General features: G+C 36.6%; 1 protein-coding gene across 1 annotated transcript; it reads right to left on the bottom strand.

The window, feature by feature from the left end:
* Positions 1–758: 758 nt before the first annotated feature.
* LOC113351536 lies at positions 759–4807 on the bottom strand. The gene is made up of 2 exons (XM_026595501.1): positions 3896–4807; positions 759–794 (listed from the first exon to the last, which is right to left on the bottom strand). The coding sequence occupies exons 1-2, from the start codon at positions 4805–4807 to the stop codon at positions 759–761; spliced, it is 948 nt and encodes a 315-aa protein (XP_026451286.1).
* Positions 4808–18433: the final 13626 nt, after the last annotated feature.

Raw genomic sequence — 18433 nt, 5'->3', positions numbered from 1 at the left:
AAATCAACCAGTAGGATTTTCTTTTTGTTTTGACTTTTATCTATGTTTTATCATAATCTAATTAGCGGGAATGAAACCGTCCTTTTTTGGTATTTCTAAGAGTTTGCTTTTTGTTTTGCAGTTACTGATGATTTGACCAGTGTTCAATACATGCATGATCTGAAGGACCAAGTTTGTAGTTTAAGTTGGTGACCATCTGTTGATCGTTTTTGGTTAGTAATCCAGAACCTTGCATGCCTCATTGTCTTTAAATTTCTTTATTTGGTATATGCTTATCTAAAAATTGAAGTTCCTTATATATGTAGTAGTTTTTCCTTTTCTTCTGCTGATTTATTTATGTCCATTTGTATGTTCCTAAAAGGTTGTATGGTATTATAATAATCAAGTTGCTATTGTTGTTCACGGTTATAAACTTTTTGGTCTTGACACGCTTAAGTCATCCATGGTATTTTTTGCTGACTTGCCGGCCACAATTCTTGAAGCTACTGTTTTGAAGGTAGTTGTTGAATCATTAATTTCACTGCTGCTAATATTGCGTGTTTACAGGGTTTGTTAGGAACTAAACTATGATACAAGATTCTGGACATGATGGTATAAAGGATTTTTTTCTTTTTACAGCGGAATTTTGTCAGTTGGCGCTTCTAAATCGATAATTTCAAAATCCCAAATGAATAGTAAATTATATAGAATACATTGAGGGAAAAGGTAAAAATATTTAGAATAGTTGTGGATGTGGTAGTTCCATGATTTCTTTAGCTTTATAAGTAGAAGTATGATGACTCTTTTACACTTGCCTGAGAGAGAAAGGGCACGAATAGGATCTTCCTATAATATGAGATGTTGCAGAGAATTTTCACTAATAATTGACATTTTGGTTTTACACGTCGTCATAATTGAAAATTGATTTACTTTAGACTATTTTTTACCTTTTAACATTTAATCCTTGATGCATGCATTACGGAACATCCTATTTTGTCATCCATCCACATCCACTTATGGTATCACGTTCATTTTGCTTCGCAAAAATATTAAAACATGGACAAAGCGCTACTTCCTCTGTCTCTAAAATATAGGCATGTTTGTGTATAATATATATGGGAGAATCCTGAAATAGAGAACAAGCAACCGATAAAGATAATTTGACTGAAGAAAAATCCTGAAGTTACCTATTCTTTGGTCTGTAAGAGAAGAAATACTTTCTCCCATATTCAATGAGATGCTTCTATTAGTTGATAACATAATTTTTTTTTTGCTTGATCTTCCAAGACTCCCAATTCACTTTTGACCTCATTAGTTTTGATTTGTATTGTATTAGACATGATGCTCCTACATTTGATCTCTTTGTACCTGATCAAATCAATTATGTTGCTGAAGATTTTTGTTATCGCTAAGCAGTGTATAATTTTAAGAGATTAAAATAAAAAATTTATCTTTAATTAAGTATAAAATTCATCGGAATGTTTACGAATTGTAGTCCCCCAGCAAATGTATAATTTAAAGAGAAAGAAATTATACGAGAGATAAGATCGAGAGTTACAACCCAGTGGCCAAAGACGTTGCACAGTCACAAAATGAAGATAGCGAAAAGCTAAAACAAAGTTTCAGTACAACAATTGATCAAAAAAAAAAAAAGTCTAAGTACAACCACCAAAAAAATAAAGCAAACAACCCTTATTCATTAGCCACCATTTTGACTGTGTAACTGTCTTTCATTGGATCTGAAACGATAGAAATTACATATTATTTTCGTGCTCTATTTTCATTGACATGCTTAGAATTTCAAGAAATATACATTAGAATGATGATACCAGGCTAGGGCCTGCCGGTGATATTGTAACGAGCAATAATTGGATGTGCTCTATTTTCTTTTGCATATTTAGCAAGAACACTATAAACCCCTAACTACCTGCAACATCCTACTAATTTCTGTGCACAGGTTAGTCTGTACTTACCCGATACAATATACCAAAAAAATAATAAACTGAAGACAATTATGGTGATATGTTTACAAAATAAATAATTTAGTCCACCTTCTTAAAACGGGGGGTTATCAAGAGGGGAAATCTGAAGACGCTTTGACATTGTTTGATGATTTGTTGGACAAGACGTTTTGATGTACTATTTTTCGGGTTCCATTTGGAAAGTGGATCAAACGGATTCATGGTCATGGAAGTCAATAATTATGATATATAATCTTTCGCAAGATAAAAGGGAAACGAAGGAAGTCAATAGTTATGATACTTTATACCAAGACAAGAAAAAATGTTTTACATCCAAAATAGCGATGATTCCTTACACAGATAAAGATAACCGGTTTAAGTCCAGGACAAAGAGGATGTGGAAGAATGCTAAGAAGAATTATCTCTTCATTACGTTGTCCACCTTGGGATTAATATTTGTTTTAGCATTTGTTCGTTCATTTTATTTTCTTGCACACCAACTAAGATATTAGCTTATTTGTTTTTCTATGTGTAAGAAGAATATCATGCTTATAGCTTACTGATTTGTTACCCTTTCTTTCATAATAAATATATAACAAGCATCCAACATTCCATAAGCAAGAGCCAGACCTGTGCATCGCACGGGTGAGAAACTAGTAATATTAAAGAACCATTTTTAGTTCTAATAAAATCTTAAAATTACTGAACATAATATTTATATTAAATTAAAAAAATCACAAAAAATACTAGTGGGGATGAATTTTTTTCCTCCTAAACTTACTTAATGAAAAATTCGGATGAATATATCTTGTTTATATTGCTACATAGGAGACACACATTAGCTATTGGAAAAGCTCTCAGTGTCATTAAATTGAATCTTACTAAATTAAAGGATAGAGTTGAATATATCTTGTTTATATTGCTACATAGGAGACACACATTAGCTATTGGAAAAGCTCTTAGTGTCATTAAATTGAATCTTACTAAATTAAAGGATAGAGTTTAATCTCATCCGTTAGATCACAACTGTTTGGATGGATCCGATTACCTATTAATGCTAGATTCATCATTGACTGTCAAATAGGGATCAACTTCCCACTACCATAATATTCAATCATTCTCTGAAACGCCCATTCGCCCACGACATGCATGCGTGTGCTGTGCAAGCCTCGAGCGTCCTTTTTTTTTTGTTTTCTTGTAAGTTAAAATGTATTCCAAAAGACTAACTTAGAGCGTCCACAATGGACGACCAAACCCAAATATTAGGTCCAGTGTATAGGCGTAGTGGGACGGACTATCGATCAAAATTTGATCAAAGATTAAAAACCAGATCAAATTTGGTCTGCGACCAAGACCAAATATAGTCGGGCGTTTATATAATGTCCGCCTACACAACGGGCGTTGATATAATGTCCGCAATCATCGAGCGTTTGTAAAGTTAACGCCTGATGTAGGGGCGTTCGTAAAGAATTCGCCTGGAACAGGCGGAGGTTAAATGTACGCCCCACTGGACGTTGATATACATTACGCCTGACTACCAGGCGGGGATAAACTTAACGCCTTTAGTGGGCGTTGATATACATTACGCGCCACTGTTTCAATTAAGACACCATCACATGGGGCGGGCTTTATACCTCCGCCCCATTATTTTTTTTTTTTTTTTTATTTTCTGTTTGAATTCCTCCGAGCGTAATCTTTATTAACGCCTGATTTCAGGCGTAATCTTTACAAACGCCCCATTTCAGGCGTTATGTTTATCAACGCCTGATTCCAGGCGTAAACTTTACCAACGCTCGATGTCCAGGCGAACTTTATATCAACGCGTGACCAAATTTACTCTTCTCCCTCTACGCCACACGACGGACTAAACCCAAATTTGATCTTTTTTTTTAGTCTTTGGTCTTTGGTTTTGATCGCACCACTGCAGTTGCTCTTAGGGAGTTAGTATCCCTTACAAAAGACTGAGTAGAGCCATCTAATGTGGAGCTGTTAGAAATATCCCTAGCATTTGATTTATCTACTGCTAAAGCCGACTTAATACAAGCAGGAGGAATAGTTCTCCTATTTAAAAAGTTCTTGAAAGATTTAGCTTCTTTGACTAATACATCTGCCACATTGTTTGCAGTTCTAGGAACTAGGAAAAAACCCAAAAAAATTTGGCATCTAGAAATTTTTTCTTTGACTTCATCCATAATAGATCTATTTTGCCAACTTATTTGAGAATCTTTCCCATTTAAGTAGTCAAATAAATTCTGACAATCTCCTTCCACTGTGAAGTTTGATATGCCTTTGTCGAGTGCCCAGATTGCTCCTTGTAGTAGCCATATGGCTTCCGCTTCTTCAGGGGAAGAGGTTGTGAACGATCCTGCCTTGCCAAGCTCGAAATCTCCTGCATCATTTCGAAGAATTAAAGAAAAACCTGCAGACAAATCTACGGAAATCCACGCAACATCAATATTAAGTTTTAACTGAGAGCTTTTAGGAAAAGACCAGTTTTGTATCCTTAGATTACCTTTAGAGGACTGTCTTGAGTTCATGTTTCCCTTATACCAGAATTCTAAAAACCTTTTTATTTCTAGTCCTAATTGAGTATTAGATTGTTGTTTTTGTTCAAACACTCTGTTGCATCTCTCCTTCCAAATAAACCAAGCTTTTGTCAGAATCATTTCAATGGGTATTTCAGCCTCCACTTTCCCTATCCCTGATTTACATATTTCTAGAAAAGAGAATATATCATCTGAGTTAATAGCAATAGGGTTTGGCTCTAAAGCCCATACATATTTGGCATAAGGGCAAGTAATCAGGAGATGTTCTATGGTTTCAGGTGTATTACATCCAAAAGAACAATTAGGATGCACATCCTCCATAAATGTAGATAGATGTGAATTTGTTGACAGAGCACCATGTAGACACTTCCAAGCAAATTTTTTAATTCTTTGAGATACATTAAGTTTCCATAAGTTATTCCAGAAAGAAGCAGATATAGAGGGATGATATTCTTTCAGTGAGTTTATTATACATAGATTTCACTGTATAAACTCCAGATGTTGTGAGGAGCCATCTCAGAGTATCATATTTGTTGCTAGCTATTCTAATATTGGTAATTTTCTGAGCAATATGAGTAGGGAACATTTCAAAAATTAAAGTAAAATTTCACTTCTTTGTAAGAGGATCAATAAGATCTTTTACACGTGTTAAAAAAGAATTAGTAGGAGTTTTGAAGCTCCCCAGGTTACCTTCCAAATTTGGTATCCATCTATCATTCCATATGTTAGTACTATTACCATTCCCAATTTTCCATATGCTATTTTGCTCAATTAGGTGGATACCTTTGCTTATGCGTTTCTAAATCCAAGAACTAGTGGATGGCATTTTAGCTTTAAACACAGAAGTATTTTTAAAATATCTAGGCTTTAACTGAGTTACCCATAAAGCATTTGGCTCAGTTAGCAATCTCCAATCAAGTTTAGATATGATAGCAATAATAAACTTATGAGCATCCCTGAAACCTATGCCTCCTTTACTTTTTGGTTTGCAAAGACAAGAATAAGATCTAGGATAATATCCCTTATGATCTGATTCCTTACCCCACCAAAAACTCTTTGTAAAGCATCTATCTTATTAGTAATTTTTTTGGGTAAGATAAAGCAGCTCATTTGATAGCTAACCATTATTATCAAAGTTGAATTATTAAAAATAAATTTACTGGCTTGCGCAAGAATTTTACCCATCCAAACTTGAATCTTGCATCCCATGAAGTATCCCCACTCTCAGCAATGTGGCACTAAAAGTTTTAAGATTTCAACCAAACACTTTAAATGGGCTCCCAAGCCCATATCTTATTGAACCACATTTGGAGTGACATAATGACGGGTAGGAATGGAATCGTGTTTGGAGGCAATGAGGCATACATAGATTCTTATGTTCAATTGAATAGGTTAAAACAAAGTTACTGGATAGTAAAAGCACAGAGCACTTATCCACAAAAACTTTATAATAACAAAAATGCCCTTATCATGTATATTTAATTATTCTGAATTATTTTTATTCTGTTTAATCTTTACATTCCCAAAATTTCATGCGTTATAGGAGGTCTCAGGTTCGATCCCCCAATAGCGTAATATTGCAGGAATTAACATGGAAGGTAGTGTTAGTTTGCCCCCCTTGTGACACAATCTCATCCCCCATTCGCTTCGGTTTCCTTGACTAGGTTACCTATGAGACTCGCTGGTAGGTTAGCACGGGAACCTGTTCAATTAATGTAGTAGTATGTCGTTGGAGCTTGGCTTGTTAGGCTTCCAACTAGTTAATGTAATACTCTTTATCTTTACGTTTAACTTTTTTGTTTTTATTGTTTACAAGGCACACGGTTAGGCTAGAACATAAAAACAAAAACCAGACAAACTCGAGCATATAAAAACGAAAATAACTGTAAAATTGTTTTTCGTTTATGATCAATGCATAGGTTATATAGTTAAAGAGTGAAGTTTGACTGACAATTGAAATAAAGGTGCTAATAAAGAAGCCCAGTTGGTTAGGAGTTGAACTCCCAAATTATATGTTAGGGATTCAATTCCCGTTGCTGTTTGATCAAAAAAAACAAACACCAATAATGAATATAATTGCATGTGACTTACACGAAGATGATAGCCGAACTTCACTTTATAAAGAATACAATTATGTTCAGTCCTCTTAGTTTTTGCTTGAATGAAACCAATATAATTACCTAGTTGGGAAGTTGTCATAGTTTCTAATCCACGCGTCAACGTTTTATGCTAAATATTTTGTTGTCATACCATCAAAACAATTCACGCAGTGATCTTGTAAATTTGCGGGGAACATGGAATTGATTTTTGGAGGGTTTTTTTTTTTCCAAATAAAAGGATATATTGGATAAGAAAAAATATTTGGAGGTTCGAGAAACCCGTTTAGAGCTGCTCACCAAAGGTAAAATTTAACGGGAAACATATTAATAATCAAACTTAGTTCCTACAAGGTTGTTCGTATAAGCCTCTAACTGTGCTCTTATACTAAGTTATACCTTAACAAGACTTGGTACAATTTTCTTACCCGAGTCGGTTAGTCGAGGAATGGTAGATAGCCGGATAGGTGTGTGGGATGTTATTCCCGTAGAATTTCAGTCTACTTACTGCAAATCAATGAATGAATTTTTGCCTGCCTAACTATTACTTTCTAGGGTGCACTTTCGGGCTTCAATTGCTTTTCATAGATTATTTGACTCAGTTGATCACAAGAAAAATAGGAGAAAGTGATCAAAAGGATTTGTCATTTCTTCACGTTCAAGTTAAATGCCGATCTTTTGTTAATTATTAAAAGCATTGGTTCGAAATCAAGAATACCCAAAAAGGGTTACTAAGTAAAGATTCTCATAATTTTGGTTAATGAACGCTTGAAAGTTGGTAGTTCATAAATAAGCTTTTACTGCAAAGTTTAATCTAATTTGGTTTAATATTTCTACAGTCCCCCAAATGTCGATGCCAAAGTGACTATGAATGACAAGAACTCTTGTGGCGTGGACGTGATTCACTTGCATTATTAATATATGATAATTGAAGCTTTGTTCTTTTTTGTTTTTGGTGCTCATTGATCACGATGATCACATTCTTATATATATATATAAAATGAGGAAGAAATTGAAAAGGAAGAGAGTTAGTTGCTGAATACTTTGAAGTGCAGTTGATAATAGGGTGATCATCAGCTTCTCTGGCGTGGCATAGCGTTGTTTGCGCAACAAGTTCGGCCGAAAGCCGTGTTACATATTGTATGCCGTTTTTAATTGAAATGGGCCTAATAGATTTTTTAATGAGAAAATGTTCAAAATGAGGCGCAGACCCAAAAAAAATAATATTTTTATTGTTAGGTCCACAATTAATTTTAGATACTGTGAAACCCATAACTATATGAAATTTCGAACAATGACTGCATGACGGGTTATGCAGTCTAATTTTTCAGGGGTATAATTGGCAACGCAACTTGGATATAACATATCTAAAAAACCGCGTCTTGGAATTTTACAAATTTTTTATCGTTGGAAATCTTTTAAAGAGAGCTACGCAACGAGTACAAACAAGAATATCAAATTTTTGTTTTTCACGAAAAAATCGGAGATGATCATCATTTTAAGCAAAATTTTCGAATACAGTTACCAAAAAAGATGCATAACATATTCTACAGACTCATAACGAATTATGCAACCATCTTCTCCACTGCATAACAAATTATGCATCTGCATAACAAAGTTTAGTGCGTACATAAAAAATTGATGTATAATGCATTATGCATCTATTTTCTCGATGCATAAAATATGGTGCAACAATTTTCTCGATGCATAATTCATTATGCAACCATATTTTCGGATGCATGACATGTTACGCATCCATTTTCACGACTGCATAACATGTTATGCAGATATTATTGTAGGTGCATGACAAGTTATGCAGTCTTTGTTTTTGTTGGTTTTAATAATGACAAAAAAGTTGCTGCATAACGTGTTATGCAACCGTTTTCTGGATTGCATAACAAGTTATGAAACAAATTTTGTAGATGCATAACATGTTATGCAGACATTTTCTAGACTGCATGATAGGTTATGCAGTCATAACAGCATCATCATCTTCTTTCATGTTTCATCGACTCCCATACAAACCAATCATCTTCTTTCATATTTCATCAACTCCCATATAAACCAAACAACATAAACACCTTTTCCATTTCTCAACAACCAACAACATTTTCACCTTTTTGTAGTCTGAATTCCATACAAAATATAATTTGAATCCGAGTACGAAAATCCCTGAATTTAGTTGATGACTTCTCGGCCAAACTTCGAAAACACCCAACAGACCCCATGGCTACAAACTTCGGTTCCCTGCTGTCTTTCAAGTGCTCTCATAGTCCTCCATACACACCTATAGACCCATGGCTACCTGATGGCAAGGCTGGTCCAGTTAATTGTTGACACTAAACTTGAAACTTAACTTGATTTGTGCAAAACTGGTGGCTCACGCATCGAGCATTTGCTGTGTGTGTTGCTGATCTTACAGATTTCAGCTTCATGTTGTTTGTAAGCTTTTCTCTCTTTCCCTGCAAACCCAATCATCTAAACCTTGAATTTCAGGTCCTAACCCTTTGCGCAGACTCACGAATACATAGCAAACCGGTGCTGCTGACGATGGCTTAGTCAAGACTTAAAACATGACTGGTCTTTCAGGAATTTATTCAAGCACCTAGTGTGCAATTTACTAGTGCTTCAGAGATGAACACCAACTTGATTTATAAAACCATCCACACTCCTTCCCTGCAATTGAGATGAACCCAGAGTTCTAAACATTCACAACAATACGAAATCAGTTCTCAGAAACATCCATTAATCGGACCCATTCAACCATACGAGCTTTGGCAGTAACACATATTCTTTCCCGACTTCTTGCTCTCAAGCTCTATCAAACACTCAAAGGCTCAAATTCGATCAAGACCCATTCATCTTAATACTTCACAGAGTAGTTATCCCTTCTTTGATCTCCACTTTCATTCGGAATTTGAACGGCAGCAGGTTATGCAACCATTTTAGCGACTAAATATGTAGTCGACCATCATTAAGAAATTCATCACTCCTGTTATCCACTGAGGATCCACTAGTTGCCTGAGATGTTTGAACATTTGGACTATCAATCACCTGCTTAATTGAAGGATCTACTATAATTGCTGCATTGACTACTACCTGGCCACCCAATTTTGTAATCTCAGGTGCCATCTTCATAAAATGGAACACTGAATCTGAATCCTCTTCATTGAACCATGTAATTCCCTCAATACTATAATTTGGTGGATGATAAGATGTTGGACAAAGTTTGCATTGTTCAATCCACTCTTCTTTTGATATTGCGGCATTTTTATGAATTTTTGCAATAAAAGGATTCAACTGGTACGCATTCATCAATTCGGTATGATAAATGAAAAATAAATAAAATTGAAAACCCAGAAAGAAAGAAAAAATCGAAAATAGGGAGCGGGATCAGTAAAAGAAGAAATCAGTAATGAAGAAGAAGATCTAAGAAAAAACCAAGAGAGCTAAAAATGTCGAAAACACAGAGAAAATCAATGTCAACCAAATCAACAAACCCTAAAGAAGAACATCCCCAAACTCCCATCAGTAATAAACTTAAACTGTTTAGAAGACTACAGTTTAGAATCCGAAACCGAACGAAACACAACAGTAGAACACATAGGCTTATCATCCATATTCCATGGTAAAATCGAAACAACATCAACAATCTTAATCCATTCATTATCATTCTTACCACGAGCAGCACAGTCTGCACAGAGAAGATTACAACCAGGAAAGGAAAAACAAAAAAGGGTTTACACAAGATCTCAAAATCAAATCAAAGGATCTACAAACTCTTAATTCTCTTTGTGAATAAGAGATCGAGTAAGTGTTATGTTCAATTGATCAAAATAAAGCGAGAGAATTAAGAGTTAGTTGGTGAAATAACTGAATTTCAAAAATCAGATGAAGAACATGGAAAGAATTTTTTTTAAAATGGTTTTGTTGATAATTATTCATGGAGAAATGGTTGTGCCCGTGAGAATTTTGGACGGTGGGTTTTACAGTGGACAAAATCTGAAAAATGGGTTTGTCTGCAGTTTTCACTTTTTAAATATATATCACTAGGCTAAAATTATAGCCACGGGAAAAGGAAAGTAACTTTTTCTTCTTAGAGTATATTATTTTCTGATGGTGGAGCCGCATAATCTAGGTCCGTCAATTCGGCTGGCGAAGTTGGACGGCCGAGATTGTAATTTATGGAAGAGAGTGCCGTTGATTATGGCCACATCTCGTTAGCGCCTTCCAGTGGCGTAATGGCGCGACCACTATATCTTGGCATGTTGGTGTTAGATCCAAATATGAACCAAAAATATTGGCTCTAGTTTCCGTGTCAAACTTAATGCCTTAGGTGGCATTATTTGGCATGGGACGGCATAGCAGTCTTAACCAAATTAGGGTTAATTAGTGTGTGAGGATATGTTGACGCGACGACCACTAGGTGTTGGCGCGGTTTGGCTTTATTTAATGAGTGTGGCTTGTTTAGAGCGACCTGATTGGTCATGGAAAGGGGGCCGGAAAGCGGCATGGGGCCGGACTCATTCTAAGTGCGTGTGGTGCATTTAGAGCGACCTGATTGGTCGATGGAAAGGGGGTCGGCAAGAAGCATGGGGCCTGCCTCATTCTAAGTGTGTGTGGCGCATTTAGAGTGACCTGATTGGTCGATGGAAAGAGGGCCGGAAAGCAGCATGCGGTCGGCCTCATTCTAAATGCATGTGGCCCATTTAAAGCGACTTGATTGGTCGACGGAAAAGGGGGATGGCAAGCAGCATGGGGGCCGGCCTCATTCTAAATATATGTGGCGCATTTTGAGCGACCTGATTGGACGATGGAAAGGGGGCCTGCCTCATTCTAAATGCGTGTGGCGTATTTAGAACGACCTGATTGGTCGATGGGAAAGGGGGCCCGACAAGGGAAACATGAAGCGTGGCCATCTGGCTACAGGTGGTGCTTGCTAAGGCGAACTGGCCAGCAATGTGGCATGGCCACGCCTTCTTTTGTTGCTGCTCCTATTTGCCGCAGCTCCTCTTTTATTTCTTGCTTTCTAATTTTTGGTAGGACTTTGCTCCTACTAGTCCATGACGGATTAATTTCCTAGATTACCTAGGTTTGGTATCGACCAATAGGGTTCGAGATATTACGCAGGGCGCAAAAACCTAATTTTTTGCTAACTAATAAATTAGGTTAAATAACTGAATTTTGCGGGTTGCCGCAAAATCAATCAATTTTGGGTGAGTTTTGCATACTGATACAAAAAATCACTAATTTAATATCAAATGACATCATAACTTTGTGTGCCTATGATTGAGTACTTCCACATGCATCTTAATCCTGACACTTCGGGAGATTCATGTTACTCGGCTAGGAGCGAGCATTAGTCGTCATGTCATGTCAGTATTCAGAGTTCAACTGGGGAACTGGCATAAAACAAATACTCTAAAATTTACAAAATATTTGGTTTTGTTGATACACGCACCATTCTGGATAAATTTCATATAAATATATTGAATTGCTCAATACATATGTAAGTAAATAGGCTTGGGCACTCATCACTTTTATATGGCTCAATCTTCTTTGCAGAATGACGGCGCATTAAATACAGGATTTTACAATTTTAGCCCTGAACTAAAAACCACCATCAACGGCTGGGATTCAGCAAGATCCACCTAAGCAGCATCAAGATCCTCCGTAAGGGTGTCTCGTTCGGTCCGGAGATCCTTAACATCAATCCGGAGCGAAGCATTCTCAGAGGATAAAACCTGGTAAACATTCTCTAACTCTTCCAATCTCTTAACCAAAGATGCATGGGACATGGAGGAAGGCATGGAACCAGCCACAATAAGTTTTTTCTTAAGAGAACATACCTCAGAAGACAAGGCATTGCGTTCAGCAGTAACCTTAGCTAAGGAAGCGCAGGCATCTTCGAAATCCGCATGATATTTTTTACGGATAATTTCTTGAGCTGAGAAGCGTCTCTCAATTAAGGAAATATCCTTCTTTTGCTTTAAAATGAGACCCTATTTCCACTTAAGGGATCCGTCACATTCTTTACGAAGCATAGTTATCTGCTTCACAAGATCTGCGTTATGAGCAGATTCAAGAGAAATTTGGGCCTCGTTATGAACAGTCACGTTCATCAACCTGCCAGACTTCTTATGATAATACCAAACATCAGAGGTCAACTTGGCTACCTTCTCCCGGAGATGTCTAAGCTCACTAGAGCTACCAGCTGGAAGGCGTAGGTTGTCTCAAAACTAGACTACCAAACAAAAATGAAGACAAAGCTAAGGAAAAGAAGAAACGAACCTATGGCTTTGGAGGATTCAGCAGCCAGAGCGGAATCAGCGGCCTACGACCATACTCAACATCATTTGCAGCGTTATTTTCTCTCTAAAGGGCTAACAAGCAGGCCTCTAGGGATCTGAGTCTTCCTCAGATCGCTCTCTAACAAATATATATTGGCAGCAAAATCAGCATCACTGGAAGAAGGTTGTTGTGCACTTGCAAGTGCATGATCTTGACGGGTACGCTCCAGCAGAGAACTCAAGTGAGTACACTTTGCCCTATAAAACTTGTACAAAGCACAACCAACGTCGATTTGTTTGCAAAGCTGCAAACAGCGGAGCATAAGAACCGGCGGAGGTTCAAAACAAGGCATAAATCAATAAGGTAAGAATCACTTACTGAGAACATCGAAAGACGAGGAAGGAAATCAGTGTAGGTTTCCATAATGGCCTCCATCTCTTGGATGCTACCCATGCGTATTTCACCAAAGCTCTGGATAGAGCGAAGGAAGTACGGGTCAAAGAATAGATCCTTGGCCACACGATACTGACCATACAAACATCTAACCGTGAAGCAACCTCCAAAGAACCAACCAGTTGATGACGATCAACCTCAGCAGAACATGGACCCTTTGAATCCTGCAGTATGTCTTCAAGGATGGCATCGTCAGAACTTCCAAGGCTCAAGCTCTCAGGTAACTTACCTTTCCCAAGATCCGTAAGAACCCCACCAATCTCCTGAGAGGGAGCATGGGGCACAAGTACTGAATCCTCACAACGACGAAGAGACGGCATGGTGGATGAGCTGAGAACGGAAGAGAATGCTTGGCCAGAAGTACCACCTAAGTCCATATCACCAGCAGAGGGAAGATTACCGAGCACGATCCAATATGGTGACGAAGGTGGAGGTCCAACAACTTTACTAGCAAGGGCAGTAGAAACATACTTAGTGCTTCCGAAAGAAGCAGGCGTAACATTGAAACAGAAGCTACCAAGAGAAATCACCACCTTCTTCCTCGGCTGAGAGTCTGAGCTACCATCCCTCACCACAGGAGCCACACCCTTCGCAAACGAACCACTCGAGTGAAGAAAAGTAGCAGGAGATGATGGAAGACTCTTGGAATATATCACTACAACATTGGTAGTAGCCTAGATAACAAGTTACAAATCACCAAGAGAAGAAAACGAGGGTACCTTTGGCAACGAAGTAGGAGTTGCATCTTGAGCACTAATTGGGCTCACCAATGAAGTATCACCACCAACTAGTGTTAGAGCACTGCTCGGTTGGACCCACTAGCGTTGGTATGTCAAGTTAGTTGTCAATTTTAGTTTCCAAAATGCATTCTTGATTTAGGATACTAAAGATAGTTTCGGACTAGATTAGATCTAAGAAGTTGAATCGAAGCTATTCATAAAGGATGAAGATTGAAGATTGAAGACTATAAGAAGACATCAACAAGTACTTCATAAACAAAGGTATGTGATTGATTTCAGTTGGATTCTCTTTCAATTCTACCTTTCTAATCTATCAAGATAAATGCTCACTCTATGGAACAATTCCAATGACGGTAAATGTACAATTATGTATATATACTTGAGGTTATTTGATTCATGACCTTGGAGACAATAACCTTATTCTTATAAAGAATCTCATGTTATCGTGTATGATCTTACGAATCCAACGAGCCAAGAATCACTCAATTCCGAGTTATAAAGATGAAGTTATGAGTGATTTATTAAAGTTCGTTAGTAGGAAACAATCCATGGGTTGTTTGTAACAGTTCATGGGCTTGGGCCCAATTACTGACTAAAAGCTATTTTTTGTCAAGTTGGTGGTGTTTCCATGTCTAAGCAAGATGTCTATTAATCCAAACATATTACCATATTAAAGTGTTTGTGATAAGTTTTAATTCCTTCCTAAGTTAGAATGTGATTTGTTCACATAAATAAATATTTGCTAATTAATTATTTATGCATAATATTTGTAACTTAGGAAACACTCTCATATTTAGGAGAGTCTTGAAAAAAGGAAAATAGCTTTGCTTAGCTTCCAAACTATTGTTCATTATAAATAAAGGGTTCATGAGTTTACACGTTTTTCATCCCTTTTGGAAAATAGGCGTAAACTTTGCAGGTTGTTTCGATGTCTTCCGTTATTCGTTTGTATTGGGGATCACAAAGACAAGTTGAATTAAATCTTCGTGATTGATTATACAACTTGTAATCTAGGTTTTTCACCTCTTAGTTATTCTAAGGTTTTCCCTTCTGATATAAAACCATTCAAGGGATCATAAACCCTAGGTTTTGATAGATTTCAGTATCCGATCGTATACCAACACTTGTTAGTCGAAATCGGATATTATAAAGAAAAGCTTCTATTGAGGCATCTCGTAAAATCCTTGAGAAGTTTTAAACAAGATATATCTAGATTTATTCTAGTTGTTCTTGTTGTAGAGTTATTAGGTTTCTCTTCTTATTTTTGAAGAGTATAATAATCCCTAATCTACAAGTTTGTTTTGATATTACTTTTACCTAGTAATTGTTTTTATCAAAATAAACACAAGATTTCCAAAACCTTGATTCATATCTAAAGGGAAATCAAATCAGTGTTTTGTGCAAACAAAATATCAAGTCGTATCAATCGTGTTGGTGTATTTTCTAAAGAGAACCTCGGTTCTGCTAGAAAATTTGTGTGAAGAGTTCCTAAAGAGAATCGATATTCTGCTAGGAGTTCTATAAGTGCTGAAGCAGGTATTATATCTAGTCTGAATAAGTAGTAGGAAATTGGTTTAACAGCTTATAATTAGTGTGTGTTTATTCTGGACTAGGTCCCGGAGTTTTTCTGCATTTGCGGTTTCCTCGTTAACAAAATTCTGGTGTCTGTGCTATTTCTTTTCCGTATTATATTTTATTTATATAATAGAAATATCAAAGGTTGTACGTTAAGATCAATCAGTTCTTGTATCCGTCCTTTGGGTTATTGAGTGAATTGATTGACACTTGAACATTGGTCTTTGGTACCATTCAAGTTAATCCTCTTATATTCAATCGGGATCGCAAATTCCTATTTTCTGATTGCGGATTGAATCAAGAGATAGAGATATAAAACTCTTTGATATACTTTTTATAGATTGAGTCTAACTGTCTAGTTGATTCTCTTGAAAGTATATTGGAGTTTTTCTATTCAGATTGCCAAATGAAATATTGGGTGTGGTTGTTAGACCCCCGCATTTTCAATTGGTATCAGAGCAAGCAAACACGCTAAGACCTCATAAGTCTGTGTTTTTAGCAATCTGATTCTATGGACAGAGGTGCTATATCTATAAACGTACTGCCAGTCTTCGATGACACGAACTATTTATGTTGGAAAATTGCTATGCGTTCTTTTATTTAAGCGCGAAATTTTCAATCATGGGTTCGTATTGTTAATGGCTATGATCCTCCATCAGTTACAGTAGACAGTGTAACTATTGAAAAGAATATTGATGATTATAATGATCTTGAGATTCTTGTTGCAAAGAAAAATTCTGAAGGATTAAATGCGATCATCCACGCCATTACCCTAGATCTTCAGCACCACGTTACTACGTGTAATAAGTCTAAAGATGCTTGGGATATCTTAGAAACCGTATTCGAAGGGAATGCCACAGAGAAAGAAGCAAGGCTTCAAAATCTAGCTTCTGATTGAGAAAACCTTCGCATGTATGATGATGAAACCTTTGATGAGTTTAACCAAAGACTTTCTAAAATAGTTAACTCCTCATTTGCGTTAGGAAGAACTGTTCCGGAGAAATATATTGTGTGCAAAATTCTCAGGTCTCTACCATCAAGATAGGAGTCTAAGAAACATGCCATTGAAGAAGGAAACGATCTTTCTACACTCTCCAGAAATACTCTTGATGGAAAGTTAAAGATCTTTGATAATGAACACGCAAGAAAAGAGGTGATTTCTCTTAAAGCTGCAAACAATTCTGAATCCTCAAAGGATAAATCTGGTTCGTCGGATACTAAGGATGTTACTCCACGACAATTTAGAAAATTCTTGAGAGACATGAATATGAGTTTTTCTAAAAGTGTAGCATCTCCTAAGGATGATGTACAATGCTATAATTGACGTGGTTTCGGGCACTTGTCTTCAGTATGTCCTAGTTGGAGCCGTAGATAATCGGCATATGCAGCAGATTTGCCTACTCTTGATGATGGACCTGAATTTTATAATCCCCAAGAGTTGGCTGGCGAGGTTGCATTATCTTCTGGAAAAATTCTTGCGGATACTGATTCTGATTCTGACGAAGAAGTGTTCCATGTGGATCCAGTTGCTAATAACCTTCTTAAAGAAAATCATAAAAAATTCTCGGAAGCTGAAAACACCATTTTCAGTGAGAGAGTTAAATATGACAGACTTCGTAGTCGAAATAAAGACTTGCAAGAACAACTTTATTCTAGTGGTGCAAGAGATTAAATCAACGAAATACGAAAGCTTAAAGAAGAAATTTCCAAAGGTCGTGATCGGGAAATTATTCTTCAAGCAAAGCTAGATAACTTGGAAAACATTGAGATGAACTTGTTATTTGATTCAGAACGAGAAGATCTCAAAGTTCAATGTGAATCATCCAAGAATGATCTAGTTATTGCGCTTGAGAAGGTCAAAAGTTTGGAAGAAGAAAACTCGAGCTTAAAAGAGAGTTTGTCTAGAAATAGCAGCCCAGATAAATTAACCTCGATATTGGGAGCATGTAGAATTTATCGTGATACACGAGGATTGGTGTATGAAGGAATAGATGCTCCTAGTATTTGCAAAGAGGTAAAATTTGTCAAAGCTAAAGTTTCTTCTCAACCAAAACCTTCCACGGTTGAAAAAAATAAAGTATCTCTATCAACTGCTAATAACGAAAAGAGGAAATCATGTCAAGTTCCAAAGCAAGCACATAAACATTCAGGTAACACTAAACATAACTTTTTCCATTCTACTAAACATTGTTTTTATTTTGGAAAACCAGGTCACTTGCAAAGGAATTGCAGATTTCTTAAACGAGATAAAACCAGATCTTATTCTGTTAAGATGACAAGATCTGATGTTCCAAACTGGAGAAAACCTGAGTCTCATAATATCAGTTTTTTCAGTATCCCCCCCAAGAAGTTCCATAATTATATTGGGGAGAAAAAGAAATACGTTGCTCCAAAAGCTGCTCAGAAATGGGTACCAAAGAAGACTAATAAAGCAACGAGTACTATTAAGAAGAATCTCCCAGACAAGAGTTCGACAAGGGATAACATCTTAAAAAGATATGAAACATTTATTGAAAGTTTCAAGGAAGTTGTTAAATTCCTAGATTACATGTTTGATTTTGTTTCGAATACCTGTCGTGAGCAAGATTTTGCTCACCTCAACACAACCTGATTGTGTTGAAAGTGCATACTCACCATGAAGCCATATTAAATGCGGTGAGGATTGCAAAATAATTGGGTCGCACATATTGTGTTGGATAATTTCTGGATATGTGGAACAATTTATTGTTTCGAGCCGAGTCTAACTCGCTTACATATTTCTCAAAATATGTATTTGTAAGCTTTCGCTTCAA

This window comes from Papaver somniferum, chromosome 2 (genome assembly GCF_003573695.1).
Source record: "Papaver somniferum cultivar HN1 chromosome 2, ASM357369v1, whole genome shotgun sequence".
Lineage (NCBI taxonomy): Eukaryota > Viridiplantae > Streptophyta > Magnoliopsida > Ranunculales > Papaveraceae > Papaver > Papaver somniferum.
The sequence above is the reverse complement of the archived record's forward strand: the minus strand, read 5'-3'. Positions and strand labels throughout refer to the sequence as shown.